Source organism: Coregonus clupeaformis, chromosome 9 (genome assembly GCF_020615455.1).
Source record: "Coregonus clupeaformis isolate EN_2021a chromosome 9, ASM2061545v1, whole genome shotgun sequence".
Taxonomy (NCBI): domain Eukaryota; kingdom Metazoa; phylum Chordata; class Actinopteri; order Salmoniformes; family Salmonidae; genus Coregonus; species Coregonus clupeaformis.
This window is the reverse complement of record NC_059200.1, coordinates 28,292,197-28,308,515: the sequence shown is the minus strand read 5'-3', so window position 1 is coordinate 28,308,515 and position 16,319 is coordinate 28,292,197. Positions and strand designations below refer to the sequence as shown.

The 16,319-nt window shown below is 40.7% G+C and overlaps 1 protein-coding gene across 1 annotated transcript in view; it reads left to right on the top strand.

Moving 5' to 3' along the window:
- The first annotated feature begins 303 nt into the window (after positions 1-303).
- The window catches only part of LOC121573904 (ankycorbin-like), a 61,746-nt gene continuing 45,730 nt past the window's right edge, over positions 304-16,319 (top strand). The window contains exons 1-2 of the mRNA XM_041886296.2: positions 304-526; positions 1,086-1,165. Of these exons, the coding sequence (XP_041742230.2) occupies positions 1,130-1,165 (36 nt within the window). The 5' untranslated portion in view covers positions 304-526; positions 1,086-1,129. The remainder of the gene's footprint in view (positions 527-1,085; positions 1,166-16,319) is intronic.

Below are 16,319 nucleotides of genomic sequence, written 5' to 3'. Positions count from 1 at the left end.
TGGGGCGGCGCATAATTGGCCCTGCGTCGTCCAGGGTAGGGTAGGGGAGGGAATGGCCGGCAGGGATGTAGCTCAGTTGGTAGAGCATGGCGTTTGCAACGCCAGGGTTGTGGGTTCAATTCCCACGGGGGGCCAGTATGAAAAATAAAATAATGTATGCACTCACTAACTGTAAGTCGCTCTGGATAAGAGCGTCTGCTAAATGACTAAAATGTAAATGTATTCATGATTGGGAATATGCAGAAGTGTTTGGTCACGAGGGAGGAATGACGTCACCCTTTCAACTCCGGGAAGAATCAGAGGGAGCTAGCTCCGGAGCAAAGCGACAGGCACTTGAATAGTCCAACTTTTAATGTATTCAGCCTGAACCTAGCCAGCATAGCCTATCTAGGCGGGCTATTTGTTCACACTAGCTACTCCTTTTCTGTTTGTCGATTCTATTTTAATATATTTCTACCGACTGACAATTTAGTCAACTCTGTAGGCTATCGAACAGGCTATTACTGTGAGTCCCAACTTTTAAAGGGTAAGTGTGCAGTGTGTTCATACAGTATTTACAAGGTTGATGCTAGACTGAATTGTTAGCGTGCTAGCTGTTCCTATCTTCCGCTAACGAGCAAGCTTGGTTGAATGATACAAATGTATCGGAATAAAAAAATAATATGTTGCCGTTGAACATTGTGCACTAATCGTAGCCATTATATACAGCAATCTATTGCTACAGGCTACTGTTGCCACCTCAAAATAACTTATAACCATGCCATTGGACTCGAGCGCGCGATGGATAACGTTACTTTGTATCAGCCTAGAAGTTCAGTCCCATAGTTTGTTTTTATTCATTAGTGCTGGTTAGGCTATTGTGCTGATGAGTGCAAGACACGTTTCTATTGCAAATTGTTAATATTACACAGTTACACATGCATAATAATAAGCGCTAACTCTCAAATAAGTTAACATGAAATCAGAGAAAACGGCTACATTTGCACATTTTGCCTCTCCCTGTTGCACTTTAGAGACTATTAAGAGTTCGTTTTCAGCAGTTAGGCTTAATACAATGTGCAACTATCTTTTTTTGTTTGTTTCAGAGGCACAGCTGGACAAGTGGGAAACTGTATGGACCAGGCCTAACATGAAGAGCCTTAAAGCGAAGTTTAGGAAGAGCGACGTAAGAACATGCATTACTTTTCAATGGGCTTTTGTGGTGGTGGTGGTATGTTATTGCCAGACAGAATATTTTTATTCATTCATTCATCCATCCGTATGGCTCTGTGACTGTCATAGCAATGAAGCCCTCTGCCATAAAGTTACTTCAATTACAGCCTCCTTGGGTAGTTTCTCCATAGTTGTGACTGAATCATTTGGGAGTGACTTTGCCAGGCTGTGTTTCCTGAAGATCCTATAGGGAGTGACTAACTTCCACTGAGTGTGACTCATCAGTAGTCACAGTGACCATAATCAGACAGCATCAGTGCCAGAGAGGAAGTGTGGCTATGAAGGGGGTGATTTAAACACTTTAAATTGGGTACGTCCGTTATCTCGGATGAGTACGTACCTAATCAGGAAGCTGGGGATAAACCAACAGTCAGGCAACTAGAGTACAACACTCAAAAGTTTGGATTCGTTTTCTTTGAATACACATTGAATTTCATAAATCAATATACATTTCAGAACCGTTCCAATGTTATTGACAGACAGGGATATTATTTTTAGAGGCAGAATACCTTCACTGAAATATGTAGGAGTTGATGATTCCTTCTGAGTCACTGGAATACTAAGAGTTGTCAAGAGGCCCAAGGCAGTTTTGGGGTGTGGTTTTCTGTAGGAAAAGTGTTTAGTACTATTAATGTGCCCATATGACATACGGAGATTATAAACCTAGAAACCTTTATTAGCTTGTATTTATAAAAGTTTGAGGCTATATGCCAATATTATTGCCACAGATAATGGGGTATTGGATCTGTTGCTGTTGTTGTGAAACATAACCATTGCTTATGGCTGACTAATGTATTTTAACAGTGGGAGTTGCAACCCGTGGGTGTTTTTCACATTTAGGTTGCTTAGGAACAGTCAGTCTGTATCTCTGTAACCATCTACTTTAATACTTCACACCCACATAACCACTTCTCACACTTGTTTTGCTATTAAAAATTCATGTTCTGTCCTCAAGATTGACTACAGTTTACAGTTTCCACTGGTGGCCTTAGTGTTAGTAGATAGAAAATGACCTAAACTGTGATACGGTAGTCTACTCTCATTCTCTCCGGCGAAACATATCATTGGTGGTTGTGGAAGAGTCTTGGACTGAATACATTAAAACAAACTTTCTAAAGTGTTCACTCATGAAAAAAACATCTGAACCAGTTGAAGACTTGCCTTTTTAATAACGTATTTATGATCTTTTGGTTGAATTCTGGTTTTGCATACAATTCACCCCATCATATGAATTGACTAGTTTTGAGAAGAAGCTCTTGAGAGGTTTTCAAGTTGAGCTATTGGCCCATACATATTCCATGTGGCATATAGATGGACAGCCTTAGTCAATACCATACCAATGTGTCATTATGACTATTGACTTCTCCTCTCCAACACTGAGAAAACCCTCCTCATATACTGTAGTAGTGGGATTGCTGTGGATCAACTAACTCCACAGACCATATTCATTCTGCTTCCAGCCATACAACATACTGTGTGCTTTTCATAAACAGCTCATGAAGAGCAATAGAAAGAAAATATCCTCCTGATTCTATTTTAGGGCGACGTGTCAGCCTGACCTTGCAGTGGAATTCATTCCAGAGCCAGACATTCATTATTTTATAAAACAAGGAGATCTGGAATGACAGTATGAATAGTTTTATGAAGTCAGCCATTTGCCAAATAGCCCTTGTAATATAATAGTTATTTTATCCAAGGACTAGCACAATGTTAGTGTTAAATCAATGCTAAATGTCGTTCAGGATCCTCTTAATCTACAATGATCTACCTGCAATAGGGATTCAAGTTAATGAGCAACTCAGCTGAGAATGATCAGGAATGAAGTGGAGTTGTGTCTACTGTGATTAAAAAGTATTGCCCAGCGCTTCCAGCTGTGTCTTTATAGTTCATACATCCTAGTCCCAGCTACCCTTCCCTCTGCACCTCCTCCCCTCCCCCCTGTTTCTCACGGCCCAAGTGCATCTTTTTGTGTTTTGAAATAGGAGACAGACCAGACAGTAATCCCCTAAAGGCATGTCCTCACCTGACACCTCCAGTCTGTTACAGGTTAGCCTATGTTGCTGCAACGTTATCTTACTGGTTAGGCTAGACTGTGTTGCAACTGTCTCAGACAGGTTAGACAATGTTGCATTGATCTGAGGCTGTTACGAAATGCAAGCGCCTTCAAAACCCAAATTGGAACTGGATCATTTATCGTAGACATGTATTGACAGGGCCAGGTGGTGTAAATGTACTCTCCCAGCTTGGTATTAAACAGATTTAATGTTGCATGAAGGAAAATGTTAAATCAGGAAGCAAGCCATGTCTAAAAAGAAGTCTCACTGGTTTAAAAAAAAACACACAAAAAACAGCCATTGTAAACTATCAGCAGCAGGTGTCTTACAGTGCCTATCTATACAAGGTCATACTAAAGGAGAAGAGCTCATTCATGTTTTTTTTGTGTGTGTCTGTGAATACATTGTTAGCATTTTAGTCTAAGCCTATTTGGCGATAGCAACAAAAGTGAGAGCCCTGTTTTTCTGTCTCAGTAAGTCCGTCTGTGGCTAATGGCCAAGCACATTCCCAGAAACCAGGTTATATCCAGTCTGATCCATCCTAGGCACCAATCAGAAATCCACAGCTGCATCTAGACCACATAACCAATCAGGAGAGAACTTGAGGCCAAACTGCAGGTGACCAATCATAGAATCTGTCAGTGGATCAGCAAAAGGAATGAGACTGGCTGGGCGCAGCAGCGGGACAGGGAGGAGTTCAAGCCTTTGAAGTACTACGCTATTAGAGTCATTGTAGAGCCCTATTCCCAAGGTCTCTGTGATTTACAGTAGTTCTCTCCCTTCTGGTCTGGCCAAGTTATCAAGACTCCTGAACAGCTAATCATGGCTACCCGGACTATTTGCATTGCCCCCCACCCCCTCTTTTACGCTGCTGCTACTCTGTTTATTATTTATGCATAGTCACTTTAACTCTACCCACATGTACATATTACCTTGACTAACCGGTGCCCCTGCACATTGACTCTGTACCGGTACCCGCTGTATATAGCCTCCCTACTGTTATTTTATTTTACTGCTGTTCTTTAATTATTTGCTATTTTTAATTTTTTACTTATCTATTTTTTACTTAACACTTTATTATTATTATTTTTTAACTGCATTGTTGGTTAAAGGCTTGTACGTAAGCATTTCACTGTAAGGTCTACACCTGTTGTATTCGGCGCATGTGGCAAATACAATTTGATTTGATTTGAGTTTTGCACTACACATTTCACAATATTCCTCATTTGAAATATTGGTGAAATATACATCTTGGGAGTGTAGTCAAGGTTGTTCCATTAATTAATATGAGTATCGTGCTTTTCCATCTAGACTTACCCCCACACCAGGGTATCACCAGTGTTTTATGTTAATGTGGGCGCTAGTGTTATTGTGTTTCCTAAAGACTTGTGGTGGGCAGTATCAACAACCTCTGCATCATCACTGCTTTGCTTTATCTTGGCCGGGTCGCAGTTGTAAATGAGAACTTGTTCTCAACTGGCTTACCTGGTTAAATAAAGGTTAAATAAAAAAAATTAAAAAATATTCAAGACTGTTGCTTTGTGAGGAGTTGTTAAAGTTCACAGTTAGCCATTGTTATGTAAATGACAGCTGAAAAGTACCCAGGGCCTTGCCTTGGCTCCAAGTCAGAGCAGGTTGTCGTCATGGCCAGTGAGAGACGGGTGCCGGCCCGCGTAGATGGAAACAGAAAAGTCTGAGCCTTTTAGGTGAAATACTTTGGTAAATCCTCAGTGGAAATGTGCCATGGAGTGTCCTTACATTACCCTTCTCCTTCCCAGACAGACTCTCTAGCCTACTACCATACTTCTACAGTAGAGTTTATATATTACACTGCTCCCAGCTGCCCTGCCTTGGCTGCTCAGAGGGATTAAGTAAGGCTTGTCCCAACACACCGCCCCCTCCAACCCTCTCCAGCCTCCAGACTGTGTCTAATTCATGTGTGTGGTGGATTATGCATCCTCGACTCACCAAACACAGCTGTCTGAATGGCTTAGAATGATCTCAGCGCAGAGCAGACTGTCTCTTATCGTTGTCATCTCACTGAAAGGCCTCTTAATGGGGGACAATGACAGTAAACCGGTGTAGTAGGGCATTCATCTTGGCTGCATGGTGGGGTGTGGGGGGATGGATCCTGGAGGCTTGTCTTAGGGGAGTCCCAGAGACAGCCCAAACTCTGACATGGAGTCTATTAAAAGTAGGACCATGCGGTTTCTTTATCTGTTATTTACAGAAGCAGAGAGACAGTAGAGGAACTTCTGGTCAACAACAGATGGCTTGACTCAGTAATTGTAGGTTGCGCTGACTCTGACCCTGAGCATGGTATAGAATGACTCTGTGGATTTTGGAGATGTTTAGTGTGGCACTAAATTATGTCTTTGTTTGAACACGATAATGAAAAAATGTGGTAATAAATAAAATGTTCCTATCCTCCCAGGGCTCAGGCTGGTGTCGGTTACTTTATCGCCAGGAATGAGGTAATGGTACATGCCACTGATCACAGATAGAGGGAAAGGTACTAGAGCAGAGGGAGAGAGAAATGTAAGCAGTGGGGAGCAGAAAAGGCCTCACTTTAAAGTTAACTTGGAGCATATTGCATTACTGGATCCATGGCAAGTGAACTGAAAGAGTTCAGGTGAAAAGCTTGGCGTGAGATCAATGACAAGGTCATACTGTTATCTGTAACGATTTGGCAACCTTGTGTTCATTTGTTGTTCTCATAACATTCCTCAGTCATCTGATTTAGCTGGTAGTTTGTCAGTTGCTCCTCCTACTGCATAGATTCAGGGTAAGAAGAAGAAGAAGAAAAATATATGCACTGTAGCCATGTTACATATATGAATGTGTGTCTGTGAGGGAGGTGGTTTTTCCACAACCCCAATTTCTGAATAAGCATTCAGTGTTTTCGGAAATGTTTATTTATAGAACAGGCTATTTGTTTTAAGGGAAGTGTAGTACTCAGGCTATTTTTTATGTATGCTTCAAAAGTGACATTTAGGCCTCTGCTTGGGGACGTAACTGTAAGGAAACTCCTGCACAATGAACCTCACCCCACCAACTGCAATGGCTCAGAAAACCAACATCTTCACCAAGATTACATATGAGGGAAAACAATATGTTGTTCTTACTCTCCAACCCATAGCATATACATAGATATACATGCCACGTTATGTCTGTGACTTTGTGTTGTTTGGCTCTCTGCTCTCTCTCTCTCTCTGACTAAGTGCTCTGTCCAACAACAGTCCCTTGTCTGTACCCTGCCTTGGCTACTCAGCACCTTAACAAGAAGTGAAGTCCATCTAGACAAGCTCAGAGTCAGCTTTGTGGTGATGGGGATGAAAAGCCAGAGAATGAACAGGGGGACTTGAGGCAAAAGGAAATGTTGAAATTATAATATATAGCAGTTGTTTATATAGCAGTTGTTGATGCCATGGCAAAACTGTATACAGTAGAGTGTGTTTGCATGATGTTAATACTCCACATGTTTATGCGCTACATTTGCTAGTCTAAATAGGCTCTAAAGTTAATTTGACTAAATGTGCGGGTGTGCATTCAAACACATTTTAGAGGTTTAATACCATGGGAAAATGTATCATTTTGTATGAAAAAAGATCACTGCTGTGCTGTAGTGGAAGTCTGTCTGAAACTTACCATATGGTCTTTGTTTAACCATGATTTCTCTGTGGTTTCCAGTCCCTTATGTTGGTTACAGTTTCAAAGTCATGTAAACGGCTCAAGTCTATTTGAAATTGCTTAAGCAGTTTCAGCTGTTATTTAGTAGAACGGAGGCATTGTTTGGGGACATTGTGCATATGCTTTGTATTAGGAAGTGCTTGAAGTGAACATTTAATTGTTTATCGTAAGGCTGTAGATACTATACTTGCCACACTTTCTACACAAACATGCATCTTTGTGGTGGTAGACAGACAATACCCATAGGGACACATTGGAATTGTTGGCAGAACTCGGGTCATCAGCTGTTCCTCAGATCAGTTTTCTTTGCTGAGACTGTGAGACATACGGCATTGCCTGTAGCAAGTTTTTGCTCCAGTATAAAACTTTACCCACATTTCAATTATGAAAAGCATCCTAGTCTACAATAAGGCAAACACTGGATCATGGCTCTGGGGTTTTGGTTGTCCTTAGGGGTCCAGAGCAGAGAAAGTGAGAGTGACTTTTACAGTTGCTGTCTGTCTGCACTTACTGGTATCAGTATAAATCTAGGCTGATGATTTCACCAGCAGTCCTTCAGACCAGACCCCAGACCTTGATGCTACTGTAGTATAGTGAGAATACCAGAAGCAGCAGGTATGCCTTACAGTACATTGCTCTTATTGTGTGGAGAAGTAATCATTGAAGAATTGGCACGTTCCAGTACAGGGAGAATACCAGAAGCTCAGTCACACAACCGTGAGCATTGGATTGAGAACAAGTCTACATATTGGAAAAGTTGTTTGGAATGGCAATCCAGAACAGAACACCTGATATACTTTAGTATTGTGTAGAAAGTATATGCCTTGTTTCGCAGTATTTACAGGAATACTGATGTTGAAGGAACACACTTTCCATGGACTGCTTGATGTTGAGTTTGTCCCCCCCACACAATCTCCATGATCCCTCCCTCCCAGGTCACTGCCCTCTCCCTCTGTTATGGATTTCATCTATCTGTAGAGCAGAAGAAAATCTATTGGGCTGCAGATTATGGCTTTAGTGTACTTTTGCCCTCAGGAAATTGCATCCGGGATAGAGCTTTGCAAGATGTCCTCATCTTTGTTGAGTGGAAAACAACAACAGTGCAATTGAGGCAGTTTCCAGAAATGCTGCATCTGCATTTCTAAGTAGTTGTAATGTAGCTTTTTTTTTTCTGTTCTGCAGTAAGTCATCCTATACATGGTTAATCTCTGCTATCCAGGGAAAGCTGTGCTGCTAAGCTGGTGTGACCAAGTGCGCATCATTTACAGTTTGTTTATGATGTTGGCCCAGTTGTCTGCTGTACTGTAATGTAAGTGGTGCATTATTTTAATTACATACTTGGTACAGCTAGCAGACCCAGGTGCTGGCATGACCTGTGGCTAATTAAGTTCTGCACTACAGTTTTTTGTTTTGGACAGACGGCACTCAGTCTTTTGAAGCGTTATTGTTATTATGTAATTAGCAACATTGGTAAGTTTGTTTGTTTTAGCCTCATACTCAGGTTACTGCTTGAGGGGATGTGGAAGTCTTCTGATGTAGACATTTCCTTTTCATCTCCCTCTTCCTAATATATAAAGTGGGTAAAACTAAACAAGTACGTTGAGTGTAGCTTAAGGAATTATCCAACTTTGCGGTCTGGGTTAGTTTTTTCTTTTGGAGACATGGGGGGCCTCAGAGAACAGGAAATGGACTCTAGGACAGATTTGGAATAACATTTGATGTGAACATTTACATTCCCCTAATTAATGTCTATTTTCTTTTAATTCTCCAGGCATCTTAGCAAAATGCTTGTGATGATTTGTGATGGATGTGTAAATATCTGTTGCATTCGAAACTCATTTTGATATTTGCAATGGAGATAAGCATTTAAAGTGATACAATCTGGTTTGACAGCAACCTTTCTTTTTTTCGCTGTCACCTAAATGTCTCCCAGAGAGTAAATTGATAGCCTGTTGGGTTTTTGACAGACATGTCCGGTGAGGTTTACAGTCCTCACATAAGGTAGTCCCCCTGGACACCCATACTGTAACCACACTCACCAGGGATAGAGCTGTTCGAGGAAAACATGCTCGGATACATTACAATAATAACATTTCAAAAATACTGTCAGGCTAATTTATGGCAAATTTAGTCTATATTTTGCATGTAATGTTGTCAAAAGGGAGTACTTTCTCCAGCAGCGGAGCGTGGGTAAAATCACTGGGAAAGCGAAGGCAGAAACAAATGCCATATTACAACCTAGAGTATGTGTTGTGATGATTGCAGTGTTTGCTCTATAACCTGTTAGTTCATATGCCTTGCGACCGTGATATACTGTATAGGTCTAAGGCCGAGACAATAAGATGACACATTTGCAGAATAAATTCAACCACACCTTTGTTTCATCACAAAACCGGAGAGCAACCTCTGTCCGGTGAAGTCCACAGTTACATGACCTACAGCATGGTCAAGCAAGTGAATGTTTCCGACATTTTCGGACTACTAAACAACTATTGATTTAGAACCACAGAGAGTTACCGCAAGTCGCAATGAAAACAGGAGCTGCCTTCACTATTCCAGAACCATTTCAACTTCAACATTTCAACATCATCAAATCACCTATGTTTAGTCTAATACAGTGACAACTAAAAGATACTGAAAGCAATTTAGTCCAATCAACGTAAGCTAAATATGATGTGGCTGTTCGTGGTTCTAATTTCTGTGTGTGTGCCTGCGTGCAAGTGGAGAAAGCATGTTGACTCACCCAACTTGTAGAGAAATGCCAATGCCATCCTCCTCTCTTTAATGTTGATGATACGGTCTATGACTTAGTCATACAGTACACACTTTAATTATTTGTTGTCCTAGACTACCTGGCTAAAATGCTTGCTCGCTAGCCTAACTTCCTTTCATGGGCAATGTTAGCTAGTTAACATTAGCCTTCTACATCTAGCTAAATTGAACTTCCATCCTCTCAGGCCAGGGGCACAATGTATGAATTTATGGTTGGATCTGAATCGCCATTATAATCATTGACCAGTACTTAGAATTAAGTAAAACCACAAGTCCAAATCCCTATCTCTGTCCATGGCTAATTTAGGAAAGGGGCAATTTTAGCTAGCTAGCTAGCCACTGGAGAACATCAACACAACGAGGTGCAACAATTCAAGTTTTCTTTCTTCTGTCAATGACGTTTGGTTTGATGCGATGTGATAGGAATGAAGCCAAATACAAACTGGCTTCCCTTGAGACTTTCTTTTGGTGTGCCAGGACCATTCACAGTTGAGCTCACTCATTTTAGCTCAATGCTGATTGGGTATTATTTTATACTTTTTTATCAAGGGAGGCCAAATGCTCGCTGGCTTCCCTTGCATTCAATGCTATGGACGGCAACAATGTCATACTCTTTTTGACCAGACAGCATCAGATAGATGGCCTGCCTACACATACAGAGACAGAGGGGCGCTGTTTCGCTCACTTGGATGCTTTCTCTGGTGAGATACATTCAGCCTCTTGCGAATTGAAGGAAAATTATGAAACACAGATATCTGACTCGGATCAGGCTCTAAATTGTTTTACTTCTTTGCTAAACTTTATTGCAGACAAGCATGCACCGTTCAAGAAACTAAGATTAAAGGATAGAGCTAATCCCGGGTTCACACATGAACTATCAGAGAAACTTCAGGAGACAAACGTAGCTTGGGCTGACTGATTATACGTCTGACTGGCAGTCCTTCAGACGCTTGAGAAATAGATGTCTATCCCTGGTTAGAAAAACAAAATGTACATACAGTGGGGAAAAAAAGTATTTAGTCAGCCACCAATTGTGCAAGTTCTCCCACTTAAAAAGATGAGAGAGGCCTGTAATTTTCATCATAGGTACACGTCAACTATGACAGACAAATTGAGAAAGAAATATCCAGAAAATCACATTGTAGGATTTTTTTATGAATTTATTTGCAAATTATGGTGGAAAATAAGTATTTGGTCACCTACAAACAAGCAAGATTTCTGGCTCTCACAGACCTGTAACTTCTTCTTTAAGAGGCTCCTCTGTCCTCCACTCGTTACCTGTATTAATGGCACCTGTTTGAACTTGTTATCAGTATAAAAGACACCTGTCCACAACCTCAAACAGTCACACTCCAAACTCCACTATGGCCAAGACCAAAGAGCTGTCAAAGGACACCAGAAACAAAATTGTAGACCTGCACCAGGCTGGGAAGACTGAATCTGCAATAGCTAAGCAGCTTGGTTTGAAGAAATCAACTGTGGGAGCAATTATTAGGAAATGGAAGACATACAAGACCACTGATAATCTCCCTCGATCTGGGGCTCCACGCAAGATCTCACCCCGTGGGGTCAAAATGATCACAAGAACGGTGAGCAAAAATCCCAGAACCACACGGGGGGACCTAGTGAATGACCTGCAGAGAGCTGGGACCAAAGTAACAAATCCTACCATCAGTAACACACTACGCCGCCAGGGACTCAAATCCTGCAGTGCCAGACGTGTCCCCCTGCTTAAGCCAGTACATGTCCAGGCCCGTCTGAAGTTTGCTAGAGTGCATTTGGATGATCCCGAAGAGGATTGGGAGAATGTCATATGGTCAGATGAAACCAAAATAGAACTTTTTGGTAAAAACTCAACTCGTCGTGTTTGGAGGACAAAGAATGCTGAGTTTCATCCAAAGAACACCATACCTACTGTGAAGCATGGGGGTGGAAACATCATGCTTTGGGGCTGTTTTTCTGCAAAGGGACCAGGATGACTGATCCGTGTAAAGGAAAGAATGAATGGGGCCATGTATCGTGAGATTTTGAGTGAAAACCTTCTTCCATCAGCAAGGGCATTGAAGATGAAACGTGGCTGGGTCTTTCAGCATGACAATGATCCCAAACACACTGCCCGGGCAACGAAGGAGTGGCTTCGTAAGAAGCATTTCAAGGTCCTGGGGTGACCTAGCCAGTCTCCAGATCTCAACCCCATAGAAAATCTTTGGAGGGAGTTGAAAGTCCGTGTTGCCCAGCGACAGCCCCAAAACATCACTGCTCTAGAGGAGATCTGCATGGAGGAATGGGCCAAAATACCAGCAACAGTGTGTGAAAACCTTTTGAAGACTTACAGAAAACATTTGACCTGTGTCATTGCCAACAAAGGGTATATAACAAAGTATTGAGAAACTTTTGTTATTGACCAAATACTTATTTTCCACCATAATTTGCAAAGAAATTCATTAAAAATCATGATTTTCAGGATTTCTTTTTCTCATTTTGTCTGTCATAGTTGACGTGTACCTATGATGAAAATTACAGGCCTCTCTCATCTTTTTAAGTGGGAGAACTTGCACAATTGGTGGCTGACTAAATACTTTTTTCCCCCACTGTACTTCTTGAAATGTGTATCTGAGAATGGTGTGAATCCAGCTGCCTTCTGGAAGATAGTCAAATCACTGAAACAATACTCCACCCCCTCATTGCCCCAGCAGGTTATGACAGCCTCCGGTCCCATAACAGATTAGATGGACATTTGTGGTGCTTTTAATAAACACTTTGCCTAAGCGGGCCACTTATTTAAAAAAATTGCTTCTGAAAACTCTGATTCCAGTAGAGGGAGTCCTTAACTCACCTCAAGCCAGGTTGCAGAGAACGATACATTCCCAGATACACATTCCTCATTTTCATATCTACCATTTGAAGTCTATGATTTACTAAGTGCCTTATTGAAGATCGCTGTAAAAAATATATATATATACTGGGGCTGACTCACTTGACCCCTTTTTGCTGCAGCGGTCTGCCCCACTTAATGCGGAATCATTAACCTATATTTTTAACTTGACAATTGTTTCTGGGGTTATCCCTATGATCTGGAAAATGGCACAAGTCTTCCCCCTACACAAAGGCGGAGATCCTTCTGACTTCGATAACTACCGTCCAATTTCCAAGCTATCTTGCCTCGCCAAAGTTTTAGTCCCTGGCCAACTCTCAGCTTAGAAAATTGACTACTTCTCATTTTATTCTTAATGAGCACCAATCTGGTTTTAGACCTGTACATAGCACTGTTTCAGCGGCTACACTTGTCTTAGATGATGTGCTATATTGTTTAGACCATAAAAATCCTTGTGCTGCCTTATTTATTGACCTGTCGAAGGCGTTTGATAGGGTTGATCATTTCTTACTTGTTCAAAGGTTCTCTGAAATAGGCCTAGATCAGGCATCTTGCAATTTTTTCATGGACAGTCTACTTTTTTTTTTACGATTACTTTTGTCTTCTTCAAACAATACAAAACATACACATACACACAACAGCATACAAACATCAACAACATCACACCTGCCCAGGCCCACCTGCTCACATCCCCGTCTCCAGCGCCCGCATCACTCTCCGCCACATGGCCTCAAACTCCACCATTTTGTTTCTCTCCATCGCCCACGCGCTTTCAACATTTTAGATAATAAAGCATTTGACCTTTCCATTGTGTTAACAATGGAGGATTGGTTGATTTCCCGTTTTTAAGTATACGTTTTTTCAAGATATTTGACGCGAAAAGTATTGTCCAACCCATCGGGTATCTCACTGCACCCTCATATGCCATGTCTTGAAATATACAGACAGACAGATTAAAAGTAAATTTGCATTGTAATACTTCTGACAGACAACTTTCTAACTCTGCCCATAACTTTTGGACTTTATAGCATTCCCAGAAGGCATGGATTATTGAGTCATTGTTAGTTTTAGACTTAATACATGACTCTGTCGTTGTGCTGTAGAATTTGAGAATTTTGTCTCGTATAATAAATTCTATATATTAGTTTATACTGGATTAAGCATACATTTCTGTTAACTGTAATTTCGTTAGTTATGTTCCAGCATTCTCTCCATCTTGTGCCAATATCATTTATTTTTATGTTTTTTTCCAATAGTTAATAAAAAAAAAATTCTAAGAGATTGTCAGTTGGCTCTCTGCAAGGTTTTGCATATCTTACCTATCATATGAATATCATTTTCTGACTAAAACAGGATTACCTCAAGATTGCTCTGATGTCCAAAAGATTTCAAATAGAAATGTAATCATATGAAACTTAAGTTGCATGTATTTGAAAATATCTACATTGGTCAGTCCAAAATTGCTTTTGAATTCTGTCATAGAAATAAATGTATTCATTACCAAGTAATTTACGGTTTCTATGCCTTTAGTTTTCCATGTGGACCAATTTATTGGTGAATTCTGAAAAGCTATCTAAGGATTGTTCCATATGGTTGTGTTTTTAGGGAGTGGTATTGGTTCTTGTAGAATACGTTTCATTTTCCTCCATATTGTTATAGTGTTCTTAACTATGAAATTGCTAATGTTCGTAGCTTTATACTTTGAAAATAGACATGTAAAATGTTTCTGGGGTTGAGCATGCACATCTTCAATATGTACCCATTGTTCCTCTTTAGTTAACTCAACTATATGTTGCAAGTGGCGCAGTGGTCTAAGGCACTGCATCGCAGTGCTAGCTGTGCCACGAGTTCGAATCCAGGCTCTGTCGTAGCCGGCCGCGACCGGGAGACCCATGGGGCGGCGCACAATTGGCCCAGCGTCGTCCAGGGTAGGGGAGGGAATGGCCGGCAGGGATGTAGCTCAGTTGGTAGAGCATGGCGTTTGCAACGCCAGGGTTGTGGGTTCGATTCCCACGGGGGGCCAGTATGAAAAATAAAATGATGTATGCACTCAATAACTGTAAGTCGCTCTGGATAAGAGCTTCTGCTAAATGACTAAAATGTAAAATGTAAGTAAAAGCCTTGGTTGGCGAGTTGATACAATTCCAAGTCTGAAAGGTTGAAACCACCCCAGACTTAAGAAGAAGTAAAACTGTCCTTTTTATTCTATGAGTTTTATTTTCCCATATAAAATCTGTTATGACCGAGTAAACTTTTTAAAAGAATGTATTCGGTGGAGTAATTGGTATTACCGAGAATAAATATAACAGTGTGTGCTTACTGACGGTATCAAATCTACTTTCCTCAATATTACGAAATGTGCCACATGGGTCGATTTTGGGCCCTGTTCTCATCACTATTTTATAAATAATATTGGTCTATCTGTTAACCTGTAACATTCATATCTACGTGGATGATATTTATTTACTCCTGTGTGTCCTCAGTACAGCAGGTCATTCATGACCTTCAGCATGGTTTTGACTAAATTCAAAAATCGCTTACTGATCTTAAACTAGTGCTAAATGCTAATAAAACCAACTTTATGTTGTTCTCTAGGTCTCGTTATATTCAACCTGAGGACCTGCATATTTGCACATTGATTGAGCAAGTTCCCCATGATAAGTACTTGGGTATTTGTATTGACAATAAGCTCTCTTTTTAAAATACACATTGAAAAACTGACAAAAAAGCAGAGAATTAAGATTGGTTTATTTTATAGAAATAAATCCTGCATAACTTTGGATAGTAGGAGGAAGACTGTTCAAACAACGCTTCTCCCACTACTTGATTATGGTGATATAATCTACATGCATGCGGCAGATTCTGTTTTAAAACCTTTAGATTCAGTCTATCACTCAGCACTGCGTTTTATCACTGGGGATCATTTTCGTACACATCACTGCTTTTTGTATAGTTCTGTTGGCTAGGAGTCTGACTACCAGATGGGCCCAGCATTGGCTACTTTTTGTATATAAAGCGGTTCTTCAGAGACTCCTGGACTACCTCAGCTCACATATTAATTGGATATCCAGCAATTTTCAGACCCGCTCTCTGGACTGGCTGGTTCTGGAGGTGCTTTTAGTTTTTATGCCCCCAGCTCATGGAATAGCCTTCAGGCCACCTTGAAATTAAACTTGCCGGTCTCCATTGGACAGTTTAGATTGAGTTTGTTAAATAGTTAACCAATAACTACCCGGACTATCTGTATTGACCCTTTTTGCACTAACTGTTTTGACTCATCTCATACGCTGCTGCTACTGTTTATTAACTATCCTTTTGCCTAGTCACTTTATCCCTACCTATATGTACATATCTACCTTAACTACCTCGTACTCCTGCACATAGCCAAGTTATCGTTACTCATTGTGCATTTATTCCTTGTGTTATTATTTTTCTATTATTTCTATTTTTTCACTCTGTATTGTTTTCACTCTGTATAAGTAAGCATTTCACTGTTAGTCTACACCTGTTGTTTACGACGCATGTGACAAATAAAATAATATTTCATTTTATTTTAATGTTTACTCTTTGAAAAGGGTGGAGGTTATGTTTGTCCCATGTCTTTATTTTCCCTGAACGTCATTTAGCCACACAAGCCCCTCCAGATAATGTTAAGTGTTTCTTGTTTTTCTAGGGCCCTAACTCAAATCAAATCAAATCAAATTGTATTTGTCACA